Raw genomic sequence first — 27,097 nt, 5'->3', positions numbered from 1 at the left:
TTAGATAGATGAAAACAGGTTAATGCATATTTATACAATATTGATTTTTAATCAAGGTTTTAAATATGTATTTAGTGTAAATATTTGATATTCCAATGTTCTGCTCATAGCAGAATATGTTCTTTGTATTTATATATATATATATATATTTAGCAGAAACCTTACTATCTGAATATTTAAATGTCCTCTTGCACTTTCCCTAAAGGAAAAGACAGGCAGATAACACTGCAGATATTGAGAGAATACCTGAGCTGCAAAATCTGCAGGCAAATACACTCCTCCAGGAGATTGAGAGGAATCGCAAGGCACTGCATGTGACGCCATGAAGGCTTGGGACGTTTAAGGAGAAAACTGTGGCATTGCCTAAACAGCATCATCCAGGGAGACATTGGGCTCAGAAGTAACGCTCTAAACTCTATGTCAAGAGAGAAGTGAAGACAAATAAAACTAGCATAAAACATTATCAACCCTAACAAAATAGGGGAATAAACCAGCAATACTCAAACACTGCTTGCACCTTCTGAAGGTAGGCCAGCATGTAAAACACCAACAGAATTCTTTACTAAAGAATACAGGGCAAGGGAGGATAGAAGAATGTTATGCAAAAATAAAATAATTAAACACTGTCACTTTAAGACAGAACAGCAGTCCGTGCAAGTCTAGCCATATACGGCTAAAACAACATAAAGGCTGCAAAAAGAAAGTCTTTATTATCTGCCTAAAAACGTAATTCTTCGCACCAAACAGTACATAAAACAATCACTAAAAACTATTATACAAGGGTGCATCTGGCAGAGTACTTTTATAGAAAACTCCCAGAGACAGAGTGACTATCAAAGCTCAGATTAACAGCTGGAGCAAAAACTGAGATAGTCTAACAAAAAGCGGTAGGTCACGTGATCGGACCTGGCGAGACCAAAATGGCGCCGCATCTCTTCCTCAGAAGAAAATCAAGGCAGGGACACACAGCAGTATAGGAATGAAGCGTGAAAAAATATATTCACATCGCGCTTCATTCACTTCAGAAAAAACAAACTAAGTAAAGGCGACCCACCAGGGAAACGCATAAAAGGAAAAGCGTGCACACAAGCGAACCTTTATGTTTCCTATCAGAAAAACAGCTTTGCACTATTAGAGAAGAATCCCTATCACTGTGCTATTACCCCTCATAATTTTTCCTTAGACACTGTCTGTGCCTCTAACAGAAAGCATGAGCCGTATAAAATAAAAAAGTTAACCCCTTCCATCCCTGAAGTGGTTAACTCTGTCTCCTGCCACATGCAAATTAGTGCCTGCCTAATGTCTTACAATAAATCCTCAACTAAGGATTCTGAGTCCCATTAACAATTGCAGAGAGTCCTTGTTTTATATGACTCTGAAGTGCCAGCCTTCCAACCCTAGAAGACATTAGGCACTTACCTGCATCTAGCCATCCGGCATCTAGATAGCTTACCGGTGTGAGAGGATGCCACTCCTTACAGAGACCTGTAGAAAAACAAAGACAGAGTAAACTTACTCAGGCTTTCTATACCAGGGCAGCAAATTATTAGGAAAACGCAGTGATAATCCACATCACAAGTTCCTAACTGCTTTAAAGCCACCACTGCCCTACTAAAGAGACTAACGTGGAGTACGGCTACACCCAATCTTGAGATGAATTCAGAGTAAATCTACTCTGGCATTCAAAATAATAAAATCTTGATTGAAGTTCAATTTTCTTCAGTCACCAAAAACTTCACCTCCTCCATGAACAGAGGCAAAGAGAATGACTAGTGGTTATGGGTAAGGGAAGTGACATATATAGCAGCTTTGCTGTGGTGCTCTTTGCCTCCTCCTGCTGGCCAGGAGTGATATTCCCACTAGTAATTGATTCCGTGGACTCACCATATCTTAGGAAATAAATATATATTGTAAATGCGACAGGTAAGTGCTGCTGGTACACACTGTCATTAAGGCACAACACAATAAAGACCAATATCAGATTAGAACTCCCACAAACCTCTGCTGCCAAATTACTTCCTAAAATGTCTTCACTCATTGTTTTCAGCAATTTACTTCTTCTGAGTATGCACAAAACATATTGAAATTAGCAAAATGAAAATGTATATACAAGTGTAGTATATTAGAAAACACTGTGTTCTTTTACAAAACAAAACAAACAGCTACTGGTTCAACTGTTTTTACTTTAGGTTTGACTGATCACTGTCATTAACTACAAACTAATTTACTTACTTTTTTTTTCAGCACACAAAACTGCCAAGTTTAAAAAAATATATATATTGTTTACACAATCATAACACTAAAACCTCATTGACAAATATCAATATAGTCTACCAGTGAGGGTAGAAAAGTCACTAACTGAAGCAAAAAGTTACAATAGGCAAAAGACAAAGATTTACTTATCCTTTGCAAATGCAATTTAATACTTGTCTGGGGCTAGTGGACATGAGTGGCCCTGTACACATATATACACATTCACATAAACTCCAGGGTTAAAAACTTGGTTATATTAGAGGTGTTTTCAGTGCACTGCAATTGTCATCCTGAGGAAATCCGTCCTTACAAGATTAGCAAGGCTTTGCTGGCTGCTAACCAAATGTCTTGCTTTCACTACTAAATTCCTCGTGCGAGACACAATACTGAAAATGAGAGGGACACACAGCATTTTTAGTTCTCACTAGTTTTATACAGAACGACCCAAAGACCTGTGAATGATCTGCAAATAGTATTTCTATTCTTAAAATCATTCTGATCTATAACATCTAAAATTGCATTTTACAAAGAAATTAAGTCAGCATACCTGAAAGTCTTGATCGTCAATTCCAAACCTCTCCCTCAGGTTTCGGAAGACCATTGGACAGTATTCTTTAAATTTGAAGTGGCTCGGCATGTTTTCTCTGTAATAACAAAAGTGAACAATAAGTTATAATTCATTATGACTGATATAACCAAAAGGCAAGAATTGTAGAAATTGACAGCTATTTTTTTTTTTTGATAAAATTTTAAATATACAAATTCTTAAAAGTGCTTTTATAAAGGAAATAGTTAAAGGGACAATAAGCTGAAAATGCAATTTCTAATAAAGGCCTAGATTAGAAGTGGAGCAAAAAAACAGAATTTATGCTTACCTGATAAATTTCTTTCTCTTGTGATGTATCGAGTCCACGGATTCATCCATACTTGTGGGATATTCTCCTTCCCAACAGGAAGTGGCAGAGAGCACCCACAGCAGAGCTGTCTATATAGCTCCTCCCTTAGCTCCACCCCCAGTCATTAGACCGAAGGCTAGGAAGAAAAAGGAGAAACTATAGGGTGCAGTGGTGACTGAAGTTTTTTAAATAAAAATATACTACCTGTCTTAAATAGACAGGGCGGGCAGTGGACTCGATACATCACAAGAGAAAGAAATTTATAAGGTAAGCATAAATTCTGTTTTCTCTTGTAAGATGTATCAAGTCCACGGATTCATCCATACTTGTGGGATACCAATACCAAAGCTTTAGGACACGGATGAAGGGAGGGACAAGACAGGTACCTTAAACGGAAGGCACCACTGCTTGTAGAACCTTTCTCCCAAAAATAGCCTCCGAAGAATCAAAAATATCGAATTTGTCAAATTTGGAAAAAGTATGAAGCGAAGACCAAGTCGCCGCCTTACAAATCTGTTCAACAGAAGCCTCATTTTTAAAAGCCCATGTGGAAGCCACTGCTCTAGTAGCATGAGTAGTAATTCTTTCAGGAGCCTGCTGGCCAGCAGTCTCATAAGCCATACGGATGATGCTTTTCAGCCAAAAAGAAAGAGAGGTAGCCGCAGCCTTTTGACCTCTCCGCTTACCAGAATAGACAACAAACATTGAAGATGTTTGACGGAAATCTTTGGTTGCTTGTAAGTAGAACTTTAAAGCACGAACCACATCAAGATTGTGCAACAGACGTTCCTTCTTTGAAGAAGGATTAGGACACAGCGAAGGAACAACAATTTCCTGATTGATATTCCTATTAGAAACAACCTTAGGAAGGAATCCAGGTTCGGTACATAAAACCACCTTATCTGCATGGAAAACAAGATATGGTGAGTCGCACTGTAAAGCAGATAACTCAGAAACTCTTTGAGCCGAAGAGATAGCTACTAAAAACAAAACTTTCCAAGATAGAAGCCTAATATCTATGGAATGCATAGGTTCAAACGGAACCCCTTGAAGAACTTTAAGAACCAAGTTTAGGCTCTATGGCGGAGCAACAGGTTTAAATACAGGCTTGATCCTGACCAAGGCCTGACTAAATTACATTTGTGTAAAAGAATAGACAGAGCAGATATTTGACCCTTTAAGGAACTAGCTGATAATCCTTTCTCCAATCCTTCTTGGAGAAAGGACAAAATTCTAGGAATCCTAATCTTACTCCATGAGTAACCCTTGGATTCACACCAACAAAGATATTTGCGCCAAATTTTATGATAGATTTTCCTGGTAACAGGCTTTCTAGCCTGAATCAGGGTATCAATGACCGACTCAGAGAAACCACGCTTTGATTGAATCAGGTGTTCAATCTCCAAGCAGTCAGACGCAGAGAAACTAGATTTGGATGCTTGAACGGACCTTGGATTAGAAGGTCCTGCCTTATTGGCAGAGTCCACGGTGGAACAGATGACATGTCCACCAGGTCTGCATACCAAGTCCTGCGTGGCCACGCAGGCGCTATCAGAATCACCGAAGCTCTCTCCTGCTTGATTCTGGCAACCAGACGTGGGAGGAGAGGAAACACATAAGCCAGATTGAAGGACCAGGGCACTGCTAGAGCATCTATCAGTACCTCCTGGGGATCCCGGGACCTGGACCCGTAACAAGGAAGTTTGGCGTTCTGTCGGGACGCCATCAGATCCAATTATGGTGTGCCCCATAGCTGAGTCAGCTGGGCAAATACCTCCGGATGGAGCTCCCACTCCCCCGGATGAAAAGTCTGACGACTTAGGAAATCCGCCTCCCAGTTCTCTACCCCAGGGATATGGATTGCTGAGAGATGGCAAGAGTGATCCTCCGCCCATCGGATTATTTTTCTTACCTCCATCATCGCTAGAGAACTCTGTGTTCCTCCTTGATGATTGATATAGGCTACAGTCGTTTTTTTTTTTTTGGTCGACTGAAATCTGATGAATTTGGCCGCAGCTAGCTGAGGCCACGCCTGAAGCACATTGAATATCGCTCTCAGTTCTAGAATGTTTATCGGGAGGAGAGATTCCTCCCGAGACCATAAGCCCTGTGCTTTCAGGGATTTCCAGACTGCACCCCAGCCTAGCAGGCTGGCATCTGTCGTTACTATGAGCCACTCTGGCCTACGGAAACACATTCCCTGAGACAGGTGGTCCTGAGACAACCACCAGAGAAGAGAATCTCTGGTCTCTTGGTCCAGATGCAGTTGAGGAGATAAATCTGCATAATCCCCATTCCACTGTTTGAGCATGCATAGTTGCAGTGGTCTGAGGTGTAGGCGGGCATAAGGAACTATGTCCATTGCCGCTACCATGAGTCCGATTACCTCCATACACTGAGCCACTGATGGCCGAGGAATGGAATGAAGAGCTCGGCAAGTGATTAAAAGTTTTGATTTTCTGACCTCCGTCAGAAATATTTTCATTTCTACCGAGGCTATCAGAGTCCCTAGGAAGGAAACTCTTGTGAGAGGGAGGAGAGAACTCTTTTTTATGTTCACCTTCCACCTGTGAGATCTCAGAAAAGCCAACACGATGTCCGTGTGAGACTTGGCTAGCTGGAAAGTCGACGCCTGAATTAAGATGTCGTCTAGATAAGGCGCCACTGCTATACCCCGCGGTCTTAGAACCGCCAAAAGGGACCCTAGCACCTTTGTGAAAATTCTGGGAGCCGTGGCCAAACCGAAGGGAAGGGCCACAAACTGGTAATGCCTGTCCAGAAAGGTGAATCTGAGGAATTGATGATGATCTTTGTGAATAGGGATGTGTAGATACGCATCCTTTAAATCCACGGTAGTCATATATTGACCCTCCTGGATCAGAGGAAGAATAGTCCGAATAGTCTCCATCCTGAAAGATGGTACTCTGAGGAATTTGTTTAGAATTTTGAGATCCAAGATTGGTCTGAAAGTTCCCTCTTTTTTGGGAACCACAAACAGGTAAAAACCTAGCCCTTGTTCCGCTCTTGGAACTGGGCGGATCACTCCCATGGTATGTAGGTCTTGTAAGAACGCCTCTCTCTTTGTCTGGTTTGCAGACAATTGAGAAATCTGAAATCTTGGGGGGGAATCTTTGAAGTCCAGAAGATATCCTTGGAACACAATTTCTAAAGCCCAGGAATCGTGAACATCTCTTGCCCAAGCCTGAGCAAAGAGAGAGAATCTCCCCCCTACTAGATCCGGTCCCGGATCGGGGGCTACCCCTTCATGCTGTCTTAGAGGCAGCAGCAGGCTTCTTGGCCTGTTTACCTTTGTTCCAAGCCTGGATAGGTCTCCAGACTGATTTGGATTGGACAGAATTCCCCTCTTGCTTTGCTGCAGGGGAAGCTGAAGTGGGACCACCCTTGAAGTTCCGAAAGGAACGAAAATTATTTTGTTTGGTCCTCATCTTATTTGTTTTATCCTGAGGGAGGGCATGGCCTTTCCCTCCAGTGATGTCTGAAATAATTTCTTTCAGTGCAGGCCCGAATAGGGTCTTTCCTTTGAAAGGGATGTTCAACAATTTAGATTTTGATGACACATGAGCAGACCAGGACTTAAGCCATAACGCCCTGCATGCTAAAATGGCAAAATCCTGAATTCTTTGCCGCTAATTTAGCCATTTGGAAAGCGGCATCTGTAATGAAAGAATTAGCCAACTTAAGGGCCTTAATTCTATCCATAATATCCTCTAATGGAGTCTCCACCTGAAGAGCCTCTTCTAGAGCCTAAAACCAGAAAGCAGCTGCAGTAGTTACAGGAACAATGCATGAAATAGGTTGGAGAAGAAAACCTTGATCAAAAAATTTTTTCTTTAGGAGACCCTCTAATTTTTTATCCATAGGATCTATGAAAGCACAACTGTCTTCGATAGGTATAGTTGTACGCTTAGCAAGAGTAGAAATAGCTCCCTCCACCTTACGAACAGTCTGCCACGAGTCCTGTATGTTGTCAGATATGGGAAACATTTTCTTAAAAACAGGAAGGGGAGCGAACGGAATGCCTGGTCTATCCCACTCCTTAGTAACAATAGTCACAATCCTCTTAGAGACTGGAAAAACATCAGTGTAAACAGGAACCTCTAAGTATCTGTCCATTTTACACAATTTCTCTGGGACCACTATAGGGTCACAATCGTCTAGAGTAGCTAATACCTTCTTGAGCAATAAGCAGAGGTGTTCAAGCTTAAATTTAAAGGCCGTCATATTAGAATCTGTCTGAGGGAGCATCTTTCCTGAATCAGAAATCTTACCCCTACTTCAGAACATTGTGAGGGTATATCGGATACGGCTACTAAAGCGTCAGACGGCTCAGCATTTGTTCTTAACCCAGAGCTGTCACGCTTTCCATGCAAAGCGGGCAGTTTAGAGAAAACCTCTGTGAGGGTTTTATTCATAACTGTGGCCATGTCTTGTAAAGTAAATGAATTAGACGCACTAGAGGTACTTGGCGTCACTTGTGCGGGCGTTACTGGTTTTGACACTTGGGGAGAGCTAGATGCTAAACCCTCATTTCCTTCTAACTGAGAATCATCTATTGCAATATTTTTAAGTGCTAAAATATGCTCTTTATAATTTATAGACATATCAGTGCAAGTATAGAGTCCCACTTGCACTGGTATGTCTATAAATTATAAAGAGCCTATTTTAGCACTTAAAAATATTGCAATAGATGATTCTCAGTTAGAGGGGGTTCCACAATGGCTTCTAAACACATAGAACAAGGATTTTCCTTGGTGTCAGACATGTTAAACAGGCTAGTAATGTAACAAGCAAGCTTGGAAAACACTTTAATCAAAGTAAATAACACTTTAAACAAAAACGGTACTGTGCCTTTAAGAGAAAAAAAGCTGCACAAACTCTGCAAAACAGTGTAAAAAAGCAGTAAACACAACAAAATTTTTACAGTAGCATCATAAAGCCTTAGTAACTTTGCACCACTATGCAAATAAACAATTAACCCCTTAATGTAAAAACCGGATTGAAAAAACTTCAAAACCGGTAAAATAACGTTCAGCACCTTGCCAAAAGCTCTGCTGTGGCGCCTACCTGCCCTTTAGGAACAATTTGTGGTGGAAAAAACCTCTTTACAGCCCTCAAATACAGCAGGAATCTCTGGAGAAGTAGCTGGATGCTTCTGAGGTAAATAAAACTGTGCAACTGAAAATAGGCCCCTCCCACCTCACTCAATGTTATGGGGCTAAAAGAAACACCACAGAGTGTTTCTTAAACTAGCCATGTGGGTTAATAACCCTTAAATGAGTCACAAAGACCCCTTAAAGTCCCTCAAATTTTTTTATATTTGCATATTGAACCAAAACATTTGCTAAGGGAGGAGCTAAGGGAGGAGCTATATAGACAGCTCTGCTGTGGGTGCTCTCTCTGCCACTTCCTGTTGGGAAGGAGAATATCCCACAAGTATGGATGAATCTGTGGACTCAATACATCTTACAAGAGAAAAAAAGCTTTACTTTCATATTACAAATGGAAAGTAAAATGTTAACGCTCAAACGAGCCTAGAAAAAGGTAACACCTGGAAAATGGGGCATGCTGTTGTGAAGAAGAAAAAAAAAAGAATAATAATAACAATATATAATATGATACACTCCCAAAGAATCGTCACACGGGGGGCTTGGCCTCACTTGACTACATACTTGCAAGTTAAAAATGAGTGTATCAGACTATACCAATCAGATCCCAGTAATAAGGGATCAGTTGTGTCTAGGGGTCAAAAATAAGGGATTAGTTGTGTCTAGGGGTCAAAAATAATAATAATATTTAAATAGATGCTATTTCGGCAATACCTATACCTAAATAGATGCTATTTCGGCAAAATACCTATGAGGAAGAAAGTGCAATCCAAACGCTATGGAGCTTAACTGCAACCGGCCGGTGCAGTTTCCTTTGTTCTGTATTTGGGACTTCCACACTATTTCATTGCCGCTTAACTTGTTACCTCATTGCCATTGAGGTCTGAAATTGTAAGTGTGCATTCACATCTTGTTTCACTATTATAACCTCTAATAAATGGTATTACACTATTTCTGTGCCATTTTCCTTTTGTCCCTGTTTATATGATCATCCCAGATTACGGGGGGAGTGGAGTAAAAATCACATTGAGCCCAAGACCTGGGAGGCCAAGAATAGGAACATAGTCAAGGAATTCCATCTTGTGTGAACAAGCACTTAGCACCCACGGAGACATCCGAAGCATATACTGCATTATCCTTACCTCATCAGATTGAGGTACTTTCCTGTATGTACAATACAATAGAGAGTGCTACGGCAGATATACATCATCATTGCCTGCATAGATGCTGCATGAATATATATTAGCATAGCAGCTTCTCTGGACGATTTTTTTTATTAGTATAATCATTTACCTTTGTATTGCATTTCTATTTACTTATACAAGCTGATATATATATTAGGTTAGGAAGATGTGCAATTTCATCCATCAAACAACTGCCAGGGTGCTAGCAATATATAAATCCAAGAATAAACACAGGCTAGCACTATCTGGTCATTTCAATCTTTTTACTGTTTCACATACACACACATGTTAACGGTCATTATGGTAAATCCTAGTGTTTGTGAAACGCTAGGATTTACCATTGGAACAAATAAAGGGGACTTTCAGTCATGAAGTATAAAATACTTCATGCTCAAAGTTCCTTTATTTGTTTGAAGTGTTCACCGCACTGAGCTCCTCAGGCAGCCCACAGCAGAACGCTATTTTGCTGTGAGGTGACATTTCCACCTTTAAGCAATAGCCATGCGCTCCAACTGGTGCCACACCGGATAGCCCGCACAGCTATTGGCTAAGAGGTGGAAACGTCCCCTCTCAGCAAAAAAGCGTTCTGCTGTGGGCTGCCTGAGGAGCTCTGCACGGCGAATGCTTCAAACAAATAAAGGAACTTTCAGCAAGAAGTATTTTATACTTCATGACTAAAAGTCCCCTTTATTTGTTCCAATGGTAAATCCCAAACGCTAGGATTTACTATTCCTTTAAGTAGGTAAAGGGACACTAAATACATTTCATGCACCTCCCTCTAATCATGGGTGCATCCATTTTGGAGAGGAAGAATGAGGCAGGCACAACTTGAAAAACCGCTTTAAATTCAAAACAGAAGGTGCTTTATTCGTATTCCATAGAAAAGTTATACATGCAGACAGGCAAGGTGGACAAAAAGGTCTAACATGTTTCGCACCACCAGGGGTGCTTACTCATAGACTAATGTCTGTGTTTAAACTCCAACCCTTTATAGGGCAGGAAGCAGTCAAAATTAACCACTTCACGCCCCCAAAGGGAAAAAAAAGAATAAAAACAACTACAACCAGGTGTGACACTGAAATTAGTTTGCCATAATACAAAAAAGTAGTACACTTAGATTAACTCTTCATTGTAATAAAGCATAAGAGAAATGTATAGAAACCTGTTGACAACATAGATAATGAAGATATATATTATTAATTATTCTACTACATACTGATACTAAAAAAGTGAAAAAAGTAAAGACATGATATACATTTTAAATTTGATCAGATATCCAAAATAATACAAATAAGTAATATATGTATATGATTATGATAATCCAATATACATTAACCATGTGTATCAATTATCAATAAAATAATTTATATCGCATTCACGATTCATTCCATATGGTGAGCGAGTACACAATTTTAGGATCCAGTAGAGCTCCTTTCTTTCCAAAATCTTATCCCTGTTACCACCCCGCAAGGGTATTTTCGCTATATCTATAACCTGAAATGAGAGATTTGCTAGATTTGTGAAATGAAAATTGTTGAAATGGTCTGCTACTGCAGAATCCTGACTGTAATTTTTAATGTCTCTAACATGCTCATTATATCGTGTTCTTACTGCTCTTGTTGTTTTACCTACATACTGCAAAAAACAAATTTTGCAGGTCAGCAGGTACACAACAAATGTAAAGCCACAATTGGCATAAAAGTCAATTGAATAAACTTTTTTATTAAATTTACAGACAAAATGATCATCCTGTAATATATTAGGACAGGCTAAACAATTTCTTGTTCCACATTTAAAGTTTCCTTTTTTATTTAGCCAAGTACCTGCATGGTGGGAATACACTGTATCCGATTTCACCAAGCTTGGAGACAACATTTGTGCTAAAGTTTTAGATTTTCTCGATACAAATTTACAATTTTTAATGAATGGTTGTAAGATTTCATCTGCTTTCAAAAGATCTAAGTGTTTTTTTATGATATTAATTATCTGATCATACTGCTGACTATATGGTGTAGAAAACACTATAGCATCATCAAATTTTGGTTTTTTGTCTTGTTTTTTAACTACTATAGTATCATCATGATGTCTTACATTATTTCTCACATCCTCCAAATTTTTAAATTTATACCCTCTTTGGACCAATCTGTCCCTCAATTCGATAGATTGTTTTTCATAAATATCATTGGATTTTGTATTCCGTCTAATTCTTAAGAACTGTGACTTCGGAATTGAGTGTATAAGATGTTGTGGATGTTGTGATTTGAAATGTAGGATAGTATTGCCTGCTGTTGGCTTTCTATATGTTTTAGTAATGATGGAATTATTATCAATTTGTATACTTAAATCCAAATAGTTGATTTCTTTCAAATTGTATTCCCCTGTAAATTTTAAATTCAGTTCATTGTTGTCACAAAAATGAAGGAATTCTTTAAAAGTATTATCATCTAAAGGGATCTTAAAAATGAAAAGCAAATCATCAATATAGCGTGTATACAATTCAATTTTGTCGCTCCAGATATTGTTTGGTGAATAAAGGTAAAGTTGCTCCCACCATGCCACATAAATATTGGCAAACGAGGGGGCAAATTTTGATAGTGCACATGATACACAACAAGACCAGGGACAACCCAAATCTATACTAAAAAATAAAGGCAATCGCAAGGTGGTGTTTAGCACAGATGAGGGTGAATCCACGGACTCTGATGCCAGTGCTAGAAGCACATGTATTTCAACCAGCTCCATGTCTCCTTCTTCTTCTCTTTCTGTTTCCCCTTCTTCCTCTTTTTTACAGGAATCCTCTGTGGAAGAAGTAGACGAGGAACCTCTGAAGTCCATACCGAAGACGAGAAGAAATTTACAAAAAAATAAAAAAAACAGAGAAGAAGGAGAAGATGGAGGAACAAGAGGAAAAGAAAAGAGCAAGAAAAAGAGGGGACACTAATTACTGATGATTCTTTGAATAATATTCAACCTATTGCAGGTTGTAAAAAATATGGACTGAGTATTGTTAATATATCTGACTATGTTTTGGATGAGCATGAAAAAAATGTACTTTCAAAAGGTTTGGGATTTGCCCCAACAAGTAATTTCTCTGGTTTTTCCACACTCCTAGATATTAATAAATTTGTGCGCAAATTAACCCTGAAGAGGTTTTTTGCTTTAAACAAACATAGTGATGATTTCTCACTGGGAGATGTGGAAAACCCACAGCAATTCAACAGGAATATTCATGTCAACTTTGAGGATGCATGTACCATTACAACTTTAGTTAACATGTATAGTGATGAGAATCAACAATTCCAATCATCCTCCTTCCCAAAACCTAGAAAAAAACATTCAAGTTTCTATCCTACTAATTATAGGGGTCCCCTAATCAATGCCTTTCAGAAAGCTGTGCAAAAGGATATAATGGCATTGGAGGAAAATGTAGGGACAAGTACTGCCTCCTTAAATCTGACGAATAAAGAGCGAAAAGCTGTTAAATATTTACAAGATAACAATAACATAGTAATTCGCAACTCAGATAAAGGAGGCAGTATTGTCATTATGAATAAAACCACTTATTTTGATGAGGCATGTAGACAACTATCTGATGATAGGACCTATCAGAAACTTCAAAGAGATCCTACCTTACCCTTTAAAAGAGAATTGGAAAAACTTATAAGGGATGGTATATTGTTGGGCATCTTTGAAGAAAGTGACATTGATACATTAGTTCCTGCTAATCCCATACGCCCAATATTTCATCATGTGCCAAAGATTCATAAGGATGCGAGGTGTCCTCCGGGTAGACCGATTGTGGCTGGAATTGGCTCACTTTTTGAACCTATAGCTGAATGGATAGATTCCATTTTACAACCTATTGCCACTTCGCAGTTGAGCTACCTACAGGACACCTCGCATCTTATTCTAACTTTGGAGAATACTCGGTGGCACCCCAATTTTTCTTGGGGCATCATTGACATCACCTCACTTTATACTTCCATCCCACAGGGTCAGGGTATTACAGCTGTCAAATATTTTATGCAGAGGGATTCTCTTTATACACAGGAGCAAGTGGATTATATTTGTGAGATCTTAAAGTTCTTGTTGTCTCACAACTATTTTCTTTTTGATAATGAGTTTTATATACAGACATGTGGCACGGCGATGGGGGCAAAATTTGCCCCCTCGTTTGCCAATATTTATGTGGGATGGTGGGAGCAACTTTACCTTTATTCACCAAACAATATCTGGAGCGACAAAATTGAATTGTATACACGCTATATTGATGATTTGCTTTTCATTTTTAAGATCCCTTTAGATGATAATACTTTTAAAGAATTCCTTCATTTTTGTGACAACAATGAACTGAATTTAAAATTTACAGGGGAATACAATTTGAAAGAAATCAACTATTTGGATTTAAGTATACAAATTGATAATAATTCCATCATTACTAAAACATATAGAAAGCCAACAGCAGGCAATACTATCCTACATTTCAAATCACAACATCCACAACATCTTATACACTCAATTCCGAAGTCACAGTTCTTAAGAATTAGACGGAATACAAAATCCAATGATATTTATGAAAAACAATCTATCGAATTGAGGGACAGATTGGTCCAAAGAGGGTATAAATTTAAAAATTTGGAGGATGTGAGAAATAATGTAAGACATCATGATGATACTATAGTAGTTAAAAAACAAGACAAAAAAACAAAATTTGATGATGCTATAGTGTTTTCTACAACATATAGTCAGCAGTATGATCAGATAATTAATATCATAAAAAAACACTTAGATCTTTTGAAAGAAGATGAAATCTTACAACCATTCATTAAAAATTGTAAATTTGTATCGAGAAAATCTAAAACTTTAGCACAAATGTTGTCTCCAAGCTTGGTGAAATCGGATACAGTGTATTCCCACCATGCAGGTACTTGGCTAAATAAAAAAGGAAACTTTAAATGTGGAACAAGAAATTGTTTAGCCTGTCCTAATATATTACAGGATGATCATTTTGTCTGTAAATTTAATAAAAAAGTTTATTCAATTGACTTTTATGCCAATTGTGGCTTTACATTTGTTGTGTACCTGCTGACCTGCAAAATTTGTTTTTTGCAGTATGTAGGTAAAACAACAAGAGCAGTAAGAACACGATATAATGAGCATGTTAGAGACATTAAAAATTACAGTCAGGATTCTGCAGTAGCAGACCATTTCAACAATTTTCATTTCACAAATCTAGCAAATCTCTCATTTCAGGTTATAGATATAGTGAAAATACCCTTGCGGGGTGGTAACAGGGATAAGATTTTGGAAAGAAAGGAGCTCTACTGGATCCTAAAATTGTGTACTCGCTCACCATATGGAATGAATCGTGAATGCGATATAAATTATTTTATTGATAATTGATACACATGGTTAATGTATATTGGATTATCATAATCATATACATATATTACTTATTTGTATTATTTTGGATATCTGATCAAATTTAAAATGTATATCATGTCTTTACTTTTTTCACTTTTTTAGTATCAGTATGTAGTAGAATAATTAATAATATATATCTTCATTATCTATGTTGTCAACAGGTTTCTATACATTTCTCTTATGCTTTATTACAATGAAGAGTTAATCTTAGTGTACTACTTTTTTGTATTATGGCAAACTAATTTCAGTGTCACACCTGGTTGTAGTTGTTTTTATTCTTTTTTTTCCCTTTGGGGGCGTGAAGTGTTTAATTTTGACTGCTTCCTGCCCTATAAAGGGTTGGAGTTTAAACACAGACATTAGTCTATGAGTAAGCACCCCTGGTGGTGCGAAACATGTTAGACCTTTTTGTCCACCTTGCCTGTCTGCATGTATAACTTTTCTATGGAATACGAATAAAGCACCTTCTGTTTTGAATTTAAAGCGGTTTTTCAAGTTGTGCCTGCCTCATTCTTCCTCTATGTATTGTTTTGCGGTTTTGATCCGCCGCAATTGGCTACGGCACACCAGCTTGTCAGGTTGAGTCCACTCTGTGTTTTGGACTTCCGGCTTCAACACTGCTTGTTCCGGTTGCGGTCATTTCTCCTTTCACGCATCCATTTTGGAACCTAGGTTACACTGCAGGTGGAAAGTAGAGGGAGATGGGGAATAACCTCAGTACTATGCTTATATTATGCATAAAGTGCCAGATTGCAAGTGGCATGCTATTTAGCGCTTTCGCTTGCGCACAAACCCCGACAGAAGTACATTTTTAATGTGTACGGGTTAGCATGCGTATTACAAGCTGAAAGTAAATTGTTTGTGCGCAAGCGAAAGCCAACGTGTGTTAACTTCAGGACTGCAGGTATCGCGACTGTGCTTTAATGGAGAGCACAAACTGGAAAAAAAAAATAACACTTATCGCTCACTTGCGCACGCACGCACGCATTAGACCATCTGCGCTAACCCAAAGGTAGTTATAAATATTTTATATTTAAATGTTCTTCGCATTCGGAGGATTGTTTTTTCCAGCAGGATAATGATCCATGCCATGCAGCCAGATCAATCAATGTGTGGATGAAGGACCACTAGATCAAGACCCTGTCATGGCCAGCCCAATCTCCAGGCCTGAACCCCATTGAAAACCTCTGAAATGTGATCAAGAGGAAGATGGATGGTCACAAGTCATCAAATAAACCCAAGATGCTTTAATGTTTGCGCCAAGAGTGACATAAAGTCACCCAATAGCAATTTTATTCAAACGCATATGTATAACTAGTAAAACCAGAGAAACTGATAATTTAGCAGTGAAAAAAAAAGTAAACCCTATTTGAATTCTATGGTTTAACATATCAGGACATAATAACAATTATCTGGTCCTTAGCAGGTCTTAAAATTAGGTAAATACAACCTCAGATGAACAACAACATATGACATATTACTATGTGTTATGATTTAGTTTGCGCTCGTACGGGCACATTTAATTTCAGCTTGTAATATGAGCGCAAGTTAGCGTAGTGTGATAATTCTATATTGTGCGTGCTAATGTTAGCGCTACTTGTAATCTGACCCTCAGTATTTAATGTCTCTATAAGATGCATCCTGCACGAGTAAGAATCTAACGTCCAGTAAGCTAGTTCAAGTTGCTCTAGAAGATTTATGACATACATGAACTATACATGCCTTTCTGTAGAGACCCAGCCACCTTGTGGGGCTTTGACAGGGAGTAATGGACCCTGCACAAATGAAGTAAACAAAAAAGAAAATAAATAAAAGGTAAAATCCTTTTAAAATGATAAATAATAAAAATTTCAATTATTTCTATTAAGTAAAACTCACTGATTAGTGCTTTTTTATTGCAACAATGAAACAGACTGTTTTATATCCCTTTAAACATATTTATTAATAATAAACCCCTATTTTACATTTAATATGTAAATATATAACTCACCAATTGTAATATGAGCTATGATAGCGTACCCTATCCATTGACAGTAAAGGAAGCGCTAAAAAATGCCGGCTGCACCAGCCTTCTCTGGTAAGACTGTTTTACCATTCTCTTGCAATTTTCACTTTAATGTCCCTTTAAGTCTTTGCAATTTGTATGTCACTGATCTGTAAAACTGCCTATTCTGCTAGCAATACATTTATTTTGCATGAAGATATTTAGCAATGTGGTGCTTTATCTACATTATATTCAGTACTATGTATATATAAAAAAACAACTGTCTCCTTGAAAGGACCAAAATAAAGATGTTGAGAGTTCTGTTCATGAGTTAATAAAGTAAATCTGTTTGTAACATGTTATATATATATATATATATATATATATATATATATATATATATAGTGTGTTTCTGTATATATATATACATATATATATATATATATATATATATATATATATATATATATATATATATATATATACAAAGTAAAAGCAGCATGTGAAAAAGGATCCGGTGTATACAGTATATGTATATATATGTATATATATATATATATATATATATATATATATATATATATGTATATGTATATTATATAATACAATTATATTATAAATCAGTCAGTTTTTGTGCTTTTTGTGAAACTGCCAGTGAAACAGATACAGGCAAGCACTGCTCATGCAGCATATTTTTCTGAAATTTCTTGGCTACAGTAACGATTACATCATCTAAAACAGGTGTGCGCAAAATGTAGATAGGATCTAACAGTAGATAGATCCTGATCAGTACAAGTACACAAGGCTGTTCTGTGAATCCCCATTTGCCTCTCAGCCAGTACGAATGGTATAGACTCAAGTTTAAAAAAAAAAAAATACAAATATATTTTTATTTATGTAGTGTCTCCAGAATATAAAACTTGCTTGTGATGTATGTTGCGGACTTGCGGTTGTATATAGCCCAGAATACTACTATACATTAAAAACAGCCTGATGCTAATCTCTAACATGAGAGCGGGTTGATAGGTACTTTTCATACTGTGTGCCGAGCTGCAAAAATTCAAACCTCAGGGAAATAAAAGTCAAGAAATGTAGAGGAAAGTGATTCTAAAACTTGATCTCATGCTAAGTCACAGTCTCATCTATGCACAATCATAAAAACATTATATCCCGTGATATATCCCATTAAATTATATATCTAATTTATCCAAGGTATTTTAGAGTTAAAATTATATTTCTTGTATGGGAAACTAAAAAAAAAAAAAAAAGTGACACAATAACTTAGCCTACGTTACAGCAATTATTTGAGTGGTATCAGTTGTATGAATGGACTGAACAAAGCGCCAGGGAGAATAATAAAAAAAAAATAGAAATGTAAGGGATACAAGGAAATGCAAAGGAGAAGCTTGGCTGTGCAAGTGTAATGTCTGTCACTTTTTAAGATTTCCCGTTTCTCTTGCATAATCCCTTAATACAAAAATGATAAGGTATTTTTTTAATAATATTTTTATAAATGGTTGTCTGAGCATCAGAATACCACAACGTATACATGTTGTCCCAATTCTTCAGAATTGCCTTTCTATACAGGCAGCATTTAAATATATATGGAGAACACGACTTTAGGTGTGATAATAAAGATGCAACCTCTGCAGGTGAAGTAAAGGATGTATCATTTATTTCAGAGCATACTAGTAAATGAGACTCCGTTGAACACTCTCTAAGTTTTCACCGGAAGGCCTGCGGAAAGTCAGAGAATCTCAAGGACATGAGGGGGTCAACTCCAATGATGCTAACCCAGAGGGGGGGGCAGGTTGTTAAACGACCAGCCAGTGGCCACCAAAGCCTTGAATGATCCGGAAATATGAGGCTGAAATAGTTTCAAAATTGTATGCCTAGCAGTTCAAAAAACTGTAGCTGGTGTCTGTAGGTTAGAAGGCTATTCAACAGAAGATGAGTTTAATCCATGGAGGATGGTCAACGTGGCTTGCTCAGCTCTCAGATTTTGCTGCCAGCCTTTGAAGCCGCCCAGACATTATTATTGTAATTTTTTGTAAAATTTTTTATTACTATTTTTATACTATATATTTCAATTTGCTGCACGACTTACCCCCTTCACTGCGCTAGGTTCTCATGCTGTGTCTCACGGCATGAGAACAAGGCTCCCATTGGAGTCTGTGGAAGCGCGCTCTAATTAGCGCAAAGCTTCCGTGCAATTCAAAAGCGAGGTCGCGTTAGTATTACTGAGTGGAGCGCAAATATTGCGCTTGCGTAGGCGATATTTTGCGCTCCAATCTTAATCTGGCCCTTAGTCTTTTATGTCTATTCCTTTTACTAAAATATGTATCAGAAATCTCAGACAATATTTAGTCTCTAATAAAAGTAAAATTACAGTTTTTAAAATGAAGGCAATGTTAAGAACTAGCCCAAAAGAGGGATGATAAACAGTTGAAGTGGACTGATAAGAGTAGGAAGACGCTGATCCCCAAGCTGCCCTGTCCTTTCAGAGAGATCCTGGAGATTACAGGAAACTCTGATGATCAATGAGAAGATCTGGAGTTCCCTCTTGAGCAGATAAGGTTTATTAACCTTATTTCAGCTATTTAGACAAGAGCATTAACAGCATCTATAAGACTAATAATAATTTACTATGAAAAATATGTTACAGATGTATTTATTAAAAGCTTTCCAGAGACTTTTATGTTGTGGTAGTCATATAAAAGGATCAGCCAATGTTAAAAAAAGGTGAGCTGCATTTTTCTTCTAACACAGAACATTAAAGTAAATGTAAATTTTGATGCTAAAGTGCCCAGTTTTTAAAAATTCGATTAAAAACAGGGGCACTAATTCATCAAAATTTACATTTCACTCCTGTTGTGAAAAAAACCTTACCTTTTAATCTTCACAGCAGCTCCAGCTTCCTCCGGTTGTTGCAAGCCATTTCTGATGTCAGAAATGATGGATAGGTCATCCTGCAATCATGGCTCCCCCCCCCCCCCCCCCGGGGAATCAGTGTCTGATTCAACACCGTGATTGGAGGAAGCCCGATTCCTCATTTTAGACCCAGGAAGAAGCTTTGTGATGGATGGAGGAAGCTGGAGCTGCTGTGAAGATTAAAAGGTAAGTTTTTTTTCTCAACAGGAGTGAAATGTAAATTTTGATGAATTACAGTGCCCCTGTTTTTAATTGAATTTTTTAAAAACCGGGCACTTTAGCATCAAAATTGACATTCACTTTAAATTGTCATGCTTAACCCCTTATTGAGAGCTGAAGTACCCTGTACAACTCTAGGGCTGTAAAAGTGTGGGTCTCAGGCAATGAAGCATGCAGAAATAGTGTGGTCTCACTGCTGTTGGCGAAACCCATGCTGTTACAGCCCTGGAAGCCCTTTACATCATGCAACATACAGGGTTTAAACTATGCTCTTGTAAACAAACCATGCAATTAGAATACAAGGAATTGCAAATACAGGAATTCTGGAAATAAGAAGTTAAACAATAACAGTACCAATCAGACCATACAAATATTCAGACATAGGCGGAGTTGTCATCCAAAGGCAAGTCAGGATGCAGCAGGATAAAATACAAAGAAATAAGCATTGATAATACCAGAGCAAAGAAAGGCAGGCTTGATGCAGGAGCCCTGAGCAGTATAAGAGAGAACATTATAAAGTTATGTGTCCAGTTGTAGAAGACACCGCTTAAAGCTACAACCTGCCAAGTAACAAGTTAACACTACTCTGAGGTGTAAAAGTATAACATTTGTAGAATATAAAGATGCTTTGTTTATTAAAAGCACCTAAAAGGATTTATAAACAAAACACTAATATAAATAAAGCTCCCTTTAATAACCCTGGCTACCTATTGATTTTAATACTGTCTTTAAAAAGAACAAGTAAAATTGATCAAATGTAAAAATCATCACTGATGGCTATTATTTATTTAATTTAACGAAACTTAACAAGTAAAATAAATTTCCTTTTTGAAAGCAGTAAACAATTCTCCAGTATTTAGTAAACTTAAAAAAATAAAGATGTTGCTCAAATAACGAAATTAGATTTTTGAGCCCTCTCAAAAATTTAACTATAACACAAGCTGAAGCTTGTATAACAGTAAGAACTGATATGCAGAGTCTCTCTCAATTAATGGCAAATCAATTATCTATTATTCAATATTTGGAAAAGAAATATTAAAGGGACAGTCTAGTCAAAATTAAACTTTCATGATTCAGATAGGGCACGCAAATTAAAACAACTTTCCAATTCACTTTTATCATGACATTTGCTTTGTTCTCTTGGTATTCTTAGTTGAAAGCTAAACCTAGGTAGGCTCATATGCTCATTTCTAAGCCCTTGAAGGCTGTCTCTAATCTCAGTGCATTTTACAGTTTTTCACAGCTAGAGGGCGATAGTTAAAGGGACAGTCAAGTCCAAAAGAAACTGTCATTTTCAAATAGAGCATGTAATTTTAAACAACTTTCCAATTTACTATTATCAACAATTTTGCTTTGTTCTCTTGGTATTCTAGTTGAAAGCAAACCTAGGAAGGCACATATGATAATTTCTAAACCCTTGAAGGTCGCCTCTATTTTATTTACTTTTCACAGCAGGAGAGAGCTAGCTCTTGTAGGCCATATAGATAGCATTGTGATCACGCCTGTGGCTAGTGGCAGACACTGCACTAATTGGCTAAAATGCAAGTCAATAGATAATAACTAAAAGTCATGTGATTAGGGGCGGTCAGAAGATGCTTAGATACAAGTTAGTCACAGAAGTAAAAAGTGTATTAATATAACAGTGTTGGTTTTGCAAAACTGGGGACTGGGTAATAAATGGATTATCTATCTTTTTAAACAACAAAAATTCTGGTATTGACTGTCCCTTTAATGTGTTACATATAGATAACATTGTGCTCACACCCGTGGGCACTGATTGGCTAAAATTCTAGTCTGTCAAAAGAACTAAAATAAGGGGGCAGTCTGCAGGTAATTAGATAAAAGGTAATCACATAGGTAATAATAAAAATATAACCGTGTTGGTTATGCAAAACCGAGGAATAGGTAATAAAGGGAATATCTTTTTAAGCAATGAAAATTCTGGGAGTAGACTGTCCCTTTAATAATAGATATCACTAGAATAATACATGGAATAGCGGGTACAATGAAACAAACAGTATGTTTCGAAATTATCTGCAGACAGTATGTAAAAACCTCTTGGGAGGAAGGCGCTCAGGAAGTATAAGCTTAGGCAGAGCTCATCGCCTCTACGTAAAAATCTAAATGGGAAAGCCCCACAAGGGATGTATTTGTATGATTTCATCAGAATAATGATAAAGAAGAATCAATGAATATATCTAGAAATTTTTCAGCTAATTCAAATGGAAAGTGTAACACTATACAGTATATTTGCAGATTAAAGCCAATATATTTACTGCAAAAGAGAAAGATCTTAAATCCCATCACCTCAGCACATAGCGAAAATAAAATGATATACGAGTGGTGTTTTCCTTTAGTTTAATAGCAACACAAAACAATAAAAACATAATTTATGCTTACCTGATAAATTTCTTTCTTTCCGGATATAGTGAGTCCACGGCATCATCAATTACTAGTGGGAATATCACTCCTGGCCAGCAGGAGGAGGCAAAGAGCACCACAGCAAAGTTGTTATATATGTCATTTCCCTTACCCATAATCCCCAGTCATTCAGTCGAAGGGAAATGGAAAAAGAAGATAATACAATGGTGTAGAGGTGCCTGAGGTGTTAGAAAAAAATAAGTATCTTAAAATAAGGGCGGGGCCGTGGACTCTCTATATCCGTAAATAAATAAATTTAGCATTGATGAGTCCACGGCATCATCAATTACTAGTGGGAACCAATACCCAAGCTAAAGGACACAGATGATTAGGGAGGGACAAAACAGGTAACCTAAACAGAAGGCACCACCGCTTGAAGAACCTTTCTTCCAAAATAAACCTCAGCCAAGGTAAAATAATCAAATTTGTAAAATTTGGAAAAAGTATGCAGAGAGGGCCAAGTTGCAGCCTTGCAAATCTGTTCCACAGAAGCTTCATTTTTGAAAACCCAAAAAGAGGAGACAACCCTAGTGAAATGAGCTGTGATTCTCTCAGGAGGTTGCTATCCAGCAGTCTCATAAGTCAAATTAATGAAACTCTTCAGCCAAAGAGAAAGAGAAGTAGCCATAGCTATCTGACCCTTGCATTTCCCAGAAAAACAAACAATGCAGAAGACTGGCGAAAATCCTAAGTCGCCTGCAAGTTGAATTTCAAAGCGCGCACAACATCCAAGTTGTGTAACAAACGTTCCTTATGAGAAGAAGGATTAGGACATAGGGAAGGAACAACGATTTCCTGATTAATATCCCTGTCCGAAATAACTTTAGGAAGGAAACCTAACTTAATTCAAAGAACCTCCTTATCAGCATGAAAGATAAGGGGAATCACAATGCAGCGCTGAGAGTTCTGAAACTCTTCAAGCAGAAGAAAAAGCTACAAGAAACAAAACCTTCCAAGATAACCTCTTAATATCTAAGGAATGCATAGGCTCAAACAGAGCCTGCTGTAAAACCTTAAGAACAAGGTTAAAGGGACACTGTACCCAATTTTTTTCTTTTGTGATTCCGATAGAGCATGACATTTTAAGCAACTTTCTAATTTATTCCTATTATCAAATGTTCTTTATTCTCTTGGTATCTTTATTTGAAATGCAAGAATGTAAGTTTAGATGCCGGCCCATTTTTGGTGAACAACCTAGGTTGTCCTTGCTGATTGGTGGATAAATTCATCCACCAATCAAAAACTGCTGTCCAGAGTTCTGAACCACGAAAAAGCTTAGATGCCTTCTTTTTCATATAAAGATAGCAAGAGAAAGAAGAAACATTGATAATAGTAGTAAATTAGAAAGTTGCTTAAAATTGCATGCTCTATCTGAATCACGAAAGAAACATTTTGGGTTCAGTGTCCCTTTAAGACTCCATGGAGGAGTAACAGGTTTAAACACAGGCCTGATTCTGACCAAGGCCTGACAAAAAGATTGCACGTCTGGCACATGTGCCAGACGCTTATGCAACAAAATAGAAAATACAGAAATCTGACCCATTAGAGTACTTGCTGCCAAACCATTCTCCAGACCCTCCTGGAGAAAAGACAGAATCATAGGAATCCTGACTTAACTCCAAGAGAAACCTCTGGATTCACACTAATATAGATATTAACGCCATATCTTATGGTAAAACTTTCTAGTCTCAATGACTGACTTGGAAAACCCACGCTTAGACACAATTAAGCGTTCAATCTCCAAGCAGTAAGCTTCAGAGAAATGAGATTTGGATGAAGGAAGGAACCCTAAAGTAGTAGGTCTTTCCTCAAAGGCAGTCTCCAAGGTGGAAGAGACAACATATCCTCTAGGTCTGCATACCAGATCCTGCGAGGCCACGGCGGTGCTAAGAGAATCACCGATGCCCTCTCCTGCTTGATACGAGCAATGACTCGCGGAAGGAGAACGAACGGAGGAAACAGGTATGCCAGACTAAAAATCCAGGGGACTGCTAGAGCATCTATCAGAGCGGCCTGCGGATCCCTCGACCTTGAACCATACCTTGGGAGCTTGGCATTCTGCAGAGACGCCATTAAATCCAGCTCTGGTATCCCCCACTTAAGGGTTAGGCTTGAAAACACCTCCGGAATGAGTTTCCACTTCCCCAGATGAAAAGTCTCTCTGCTCAGAAAATCTGCTTCCCAATTGTCTACTCCTGGAAAGTGGATCGCGGATAGACAACAGATGTGGATGTCCGCCACTGAATAATTCAAGCCACCTCTTTCATGGCCAAGGAACTCTGAGTTCCTCCCTGGTGGTTGATGTAAGCCACTGAGATTATGTTGTCCGATTGGAACCTGATAAACCGGGTTAAAGACAACTGAGCCCAAGCCAGAAGAGCATTGAAGAATGCTCTTAGCTCTAGGATATTTATGGGAAAAGCCGACTTCTTCCGAGTCCAGAGACCCTGACAGAGATGTTCCTGAGACAGCCACCACGGAAGAGATTCTCTTGTCGCCTGATCCAGATTTATATGTTGGGACTGATCCGCAAAAATCCCTGATCCATTGCCCTAGCATGCACAATTGCAGAGCTCTGAGAAGGAACCAAGCAAATGGAATGATGTTCAAGAAAGCTACCATCAGACCAATTACCTACATACATTGAGCCATTGACGGCCAAAGCGAGGACTAAAGGGCAAGAAAATAATAAAAAATCTTTCGGACCTCTGTCAGAAAAATCCTCATCGATAGGGATTCTATTATGGTCCCTAAAAACACAACCTTTGTAGCGGGAACAAAGGAATTCTTTCCCAGATTCACATTCCATCTGTGGGAACGAAGAAAAGACAACAAAATCTCAGTATGAAAGTTTGTTTGTTGAAAAAATGGTGCCTGAACCAGAATGTCGTCCAGGTAGGGTGCCACTGCAATGCCCCAAGACCGGATTATTGCCAAAAGAACCCCCAGAACCTCTTAGAAAAACCTGGGGGCTGTGGCAAGTCCAAACTGCAGAGCTACAAACTGAAATTGATTACCCAAAAAGGTTAAATTTTAGAAATTTGTGACGATCCTTGTGAATGGGAACATGAAGCTAGGCATCCTTTAGGTCTATGGTCATCATGAACTGACCCTCTTGGACCAAGGGAAGAATGAAACAGATTGGAATAGAACCCCAGACCCTGTTCCTGAATCGGAACTGGAACTATCACTCCCAGGTCGGAAAGATCCTGAACACACTTTAAGAATGCCTCTCCTTTCATCTGGTCTACAGATAATCTTGAGAGGAGGAACCTACCCCTGGGAGTAAAGGTCCTGAATTCTAGCTTGTAACCCCAGGATACAATGTCCACCGTCCATGGATCTGGGACATCCCGTATCCAAACTTGAGCGAAATGAGTAAGTCTGCCCCACTGGATCTGATCCCGAATCGGGGACAAACCCTTCATGCTGATTTGGAATCAGCTGCGGGTTTCTTTGATCGCTTCCCCTTGTTCCAAGACTGACTGGGTTTCCAAGAAGGCTTGGACTGTTCCTGCTTGGAAGAGGGAGGGGAAGGCTTACCTCTGAAGTTACGAAAGGAACGAAAATTACTCTTACGTCCTTTCTGTCTATTCTTCTTATCTTGTGGCAGAAAAGATCCTTTTCCACCTGATATAACGTAAATAACTTCAGCCAGGCCCGGTCCAAACAAGGTCTTATCCTTGTGAGGGATCGCCAAAAGCTTGGATTTAGATTAAACATCCGCAGACCAGGATTTCAACCATAATGCTCTGCGAGCTAGTACAGCAGAACCAGATATTCTTGCTCCCAACTTAATGACTTGCAAGGAGGCATCCATGAAAAAGGAATTGGCTAACTTAAGAGCCTTACTCCTGTCCTGGATCGCTAATAGGGAGACTGCCTGAGTAGAATCAGACAATGCATCAAACCAGTAGGCAACCGTACTGGAGACAGTGGGAATACACACTGGGGGTTGCCATTGGAGACCCTGATGAATATACATCATCTTTAGCTTCTTGTCCATTGAATCCTTAAAAGAACAGCTATCCTCTATGGGAAAAGTGGTTCTCTTGGCCAGAGTGGAGATCACTCCATCCACCTTAGGAACCGTCTGCCACGACTCCCTAATGGAGTCAGGTATTGGAAACATTTTCCTGAAAATTGGAGATGGAGAAACAGAAATTCAAGGCCTCTCCCACTCCTGAGCAGTAATCTCTGTAGCACGGTCTGGTACAGGGAATACCTTCAGAGGGAACATCAAAGTATTTATTTAACTTACTAGATTTCTTAGGATTGACTACGTTAGTCATATCAGAGTCGTCCAAGGTAGTCAAAACCTCCTTTAGCAACATGTGGAGGTGTTCCGGCTTAAACCTGAAGGTTACAACTTCAGCATCAGCAGAAGGAATTATACTGTCAGAGATTTCACCCTCAGATGCTACCGATGTGCCTTCCTCCTCAAAACTCTGAGAAGGAACAGCCTGGATAGCCACAACCGGATCAGAAGCCTTAACTGAAACTTTAAATTTCCTCTTGCGTTTTCCCTGAAACATGGGAAAAGCAGACAACACCTCAGAAACCGCAGAGGATACCTGGGCAGCAATATCTTGCAAAGAAACTCCTACAGGAGCATGAGAGGAACCGCAGAGCACTGCATGTGGTGACGATAGTGATTGG

The 27,097-nt window shown here is 38.5% G+C and overlaps 1 protein-coding gene across 2 annotated transcripts in view; it reads right to left on the bottom strand.

Moving 5' to 3' along the window:
- The window catches only part of LOC128660219 (phosphatidylinositol 5-phosphate 4-kinase type-2 alpha), a 487,148-nt gene that overhangs the window by 191,614 nt on the left and 268,437 nt on the right, over positions 1-27,097 (bottom strand). For both annotated transcript variants that reach the window (XM_053713954.1, XM_053713956.1), the window contains exon 3: positions 2,801-2,897. In XM_053713954.1, the coding sequence (XP_053569929.1) occupies positions 2,801-2,897 (97 nt within the window). The remainder of the gene's footprint in view (positions 1-2,800; positions 2,898-27,097) is intronic.

This window comes from Bombina bombina, chromosome 5 (assembly GCF_027579735.1).
Source record: "Bombina bombina isolate aBomBom1 chromosome 5, aBomBom1.pri, whole genome shotgun sequence".
Taxonomy (NCBI): domain Eukaryota; kingdom Metazoa; phylum Chordata; class Amphibia; order Anura; family Bombinatoridae; genus Bombina; species Bombina bombina.
The sequence above is the reverse complement of the archived record's forward strand: the minus strand, read 5'-3'. Positions and strand labels throughout refer to the sequence as shown.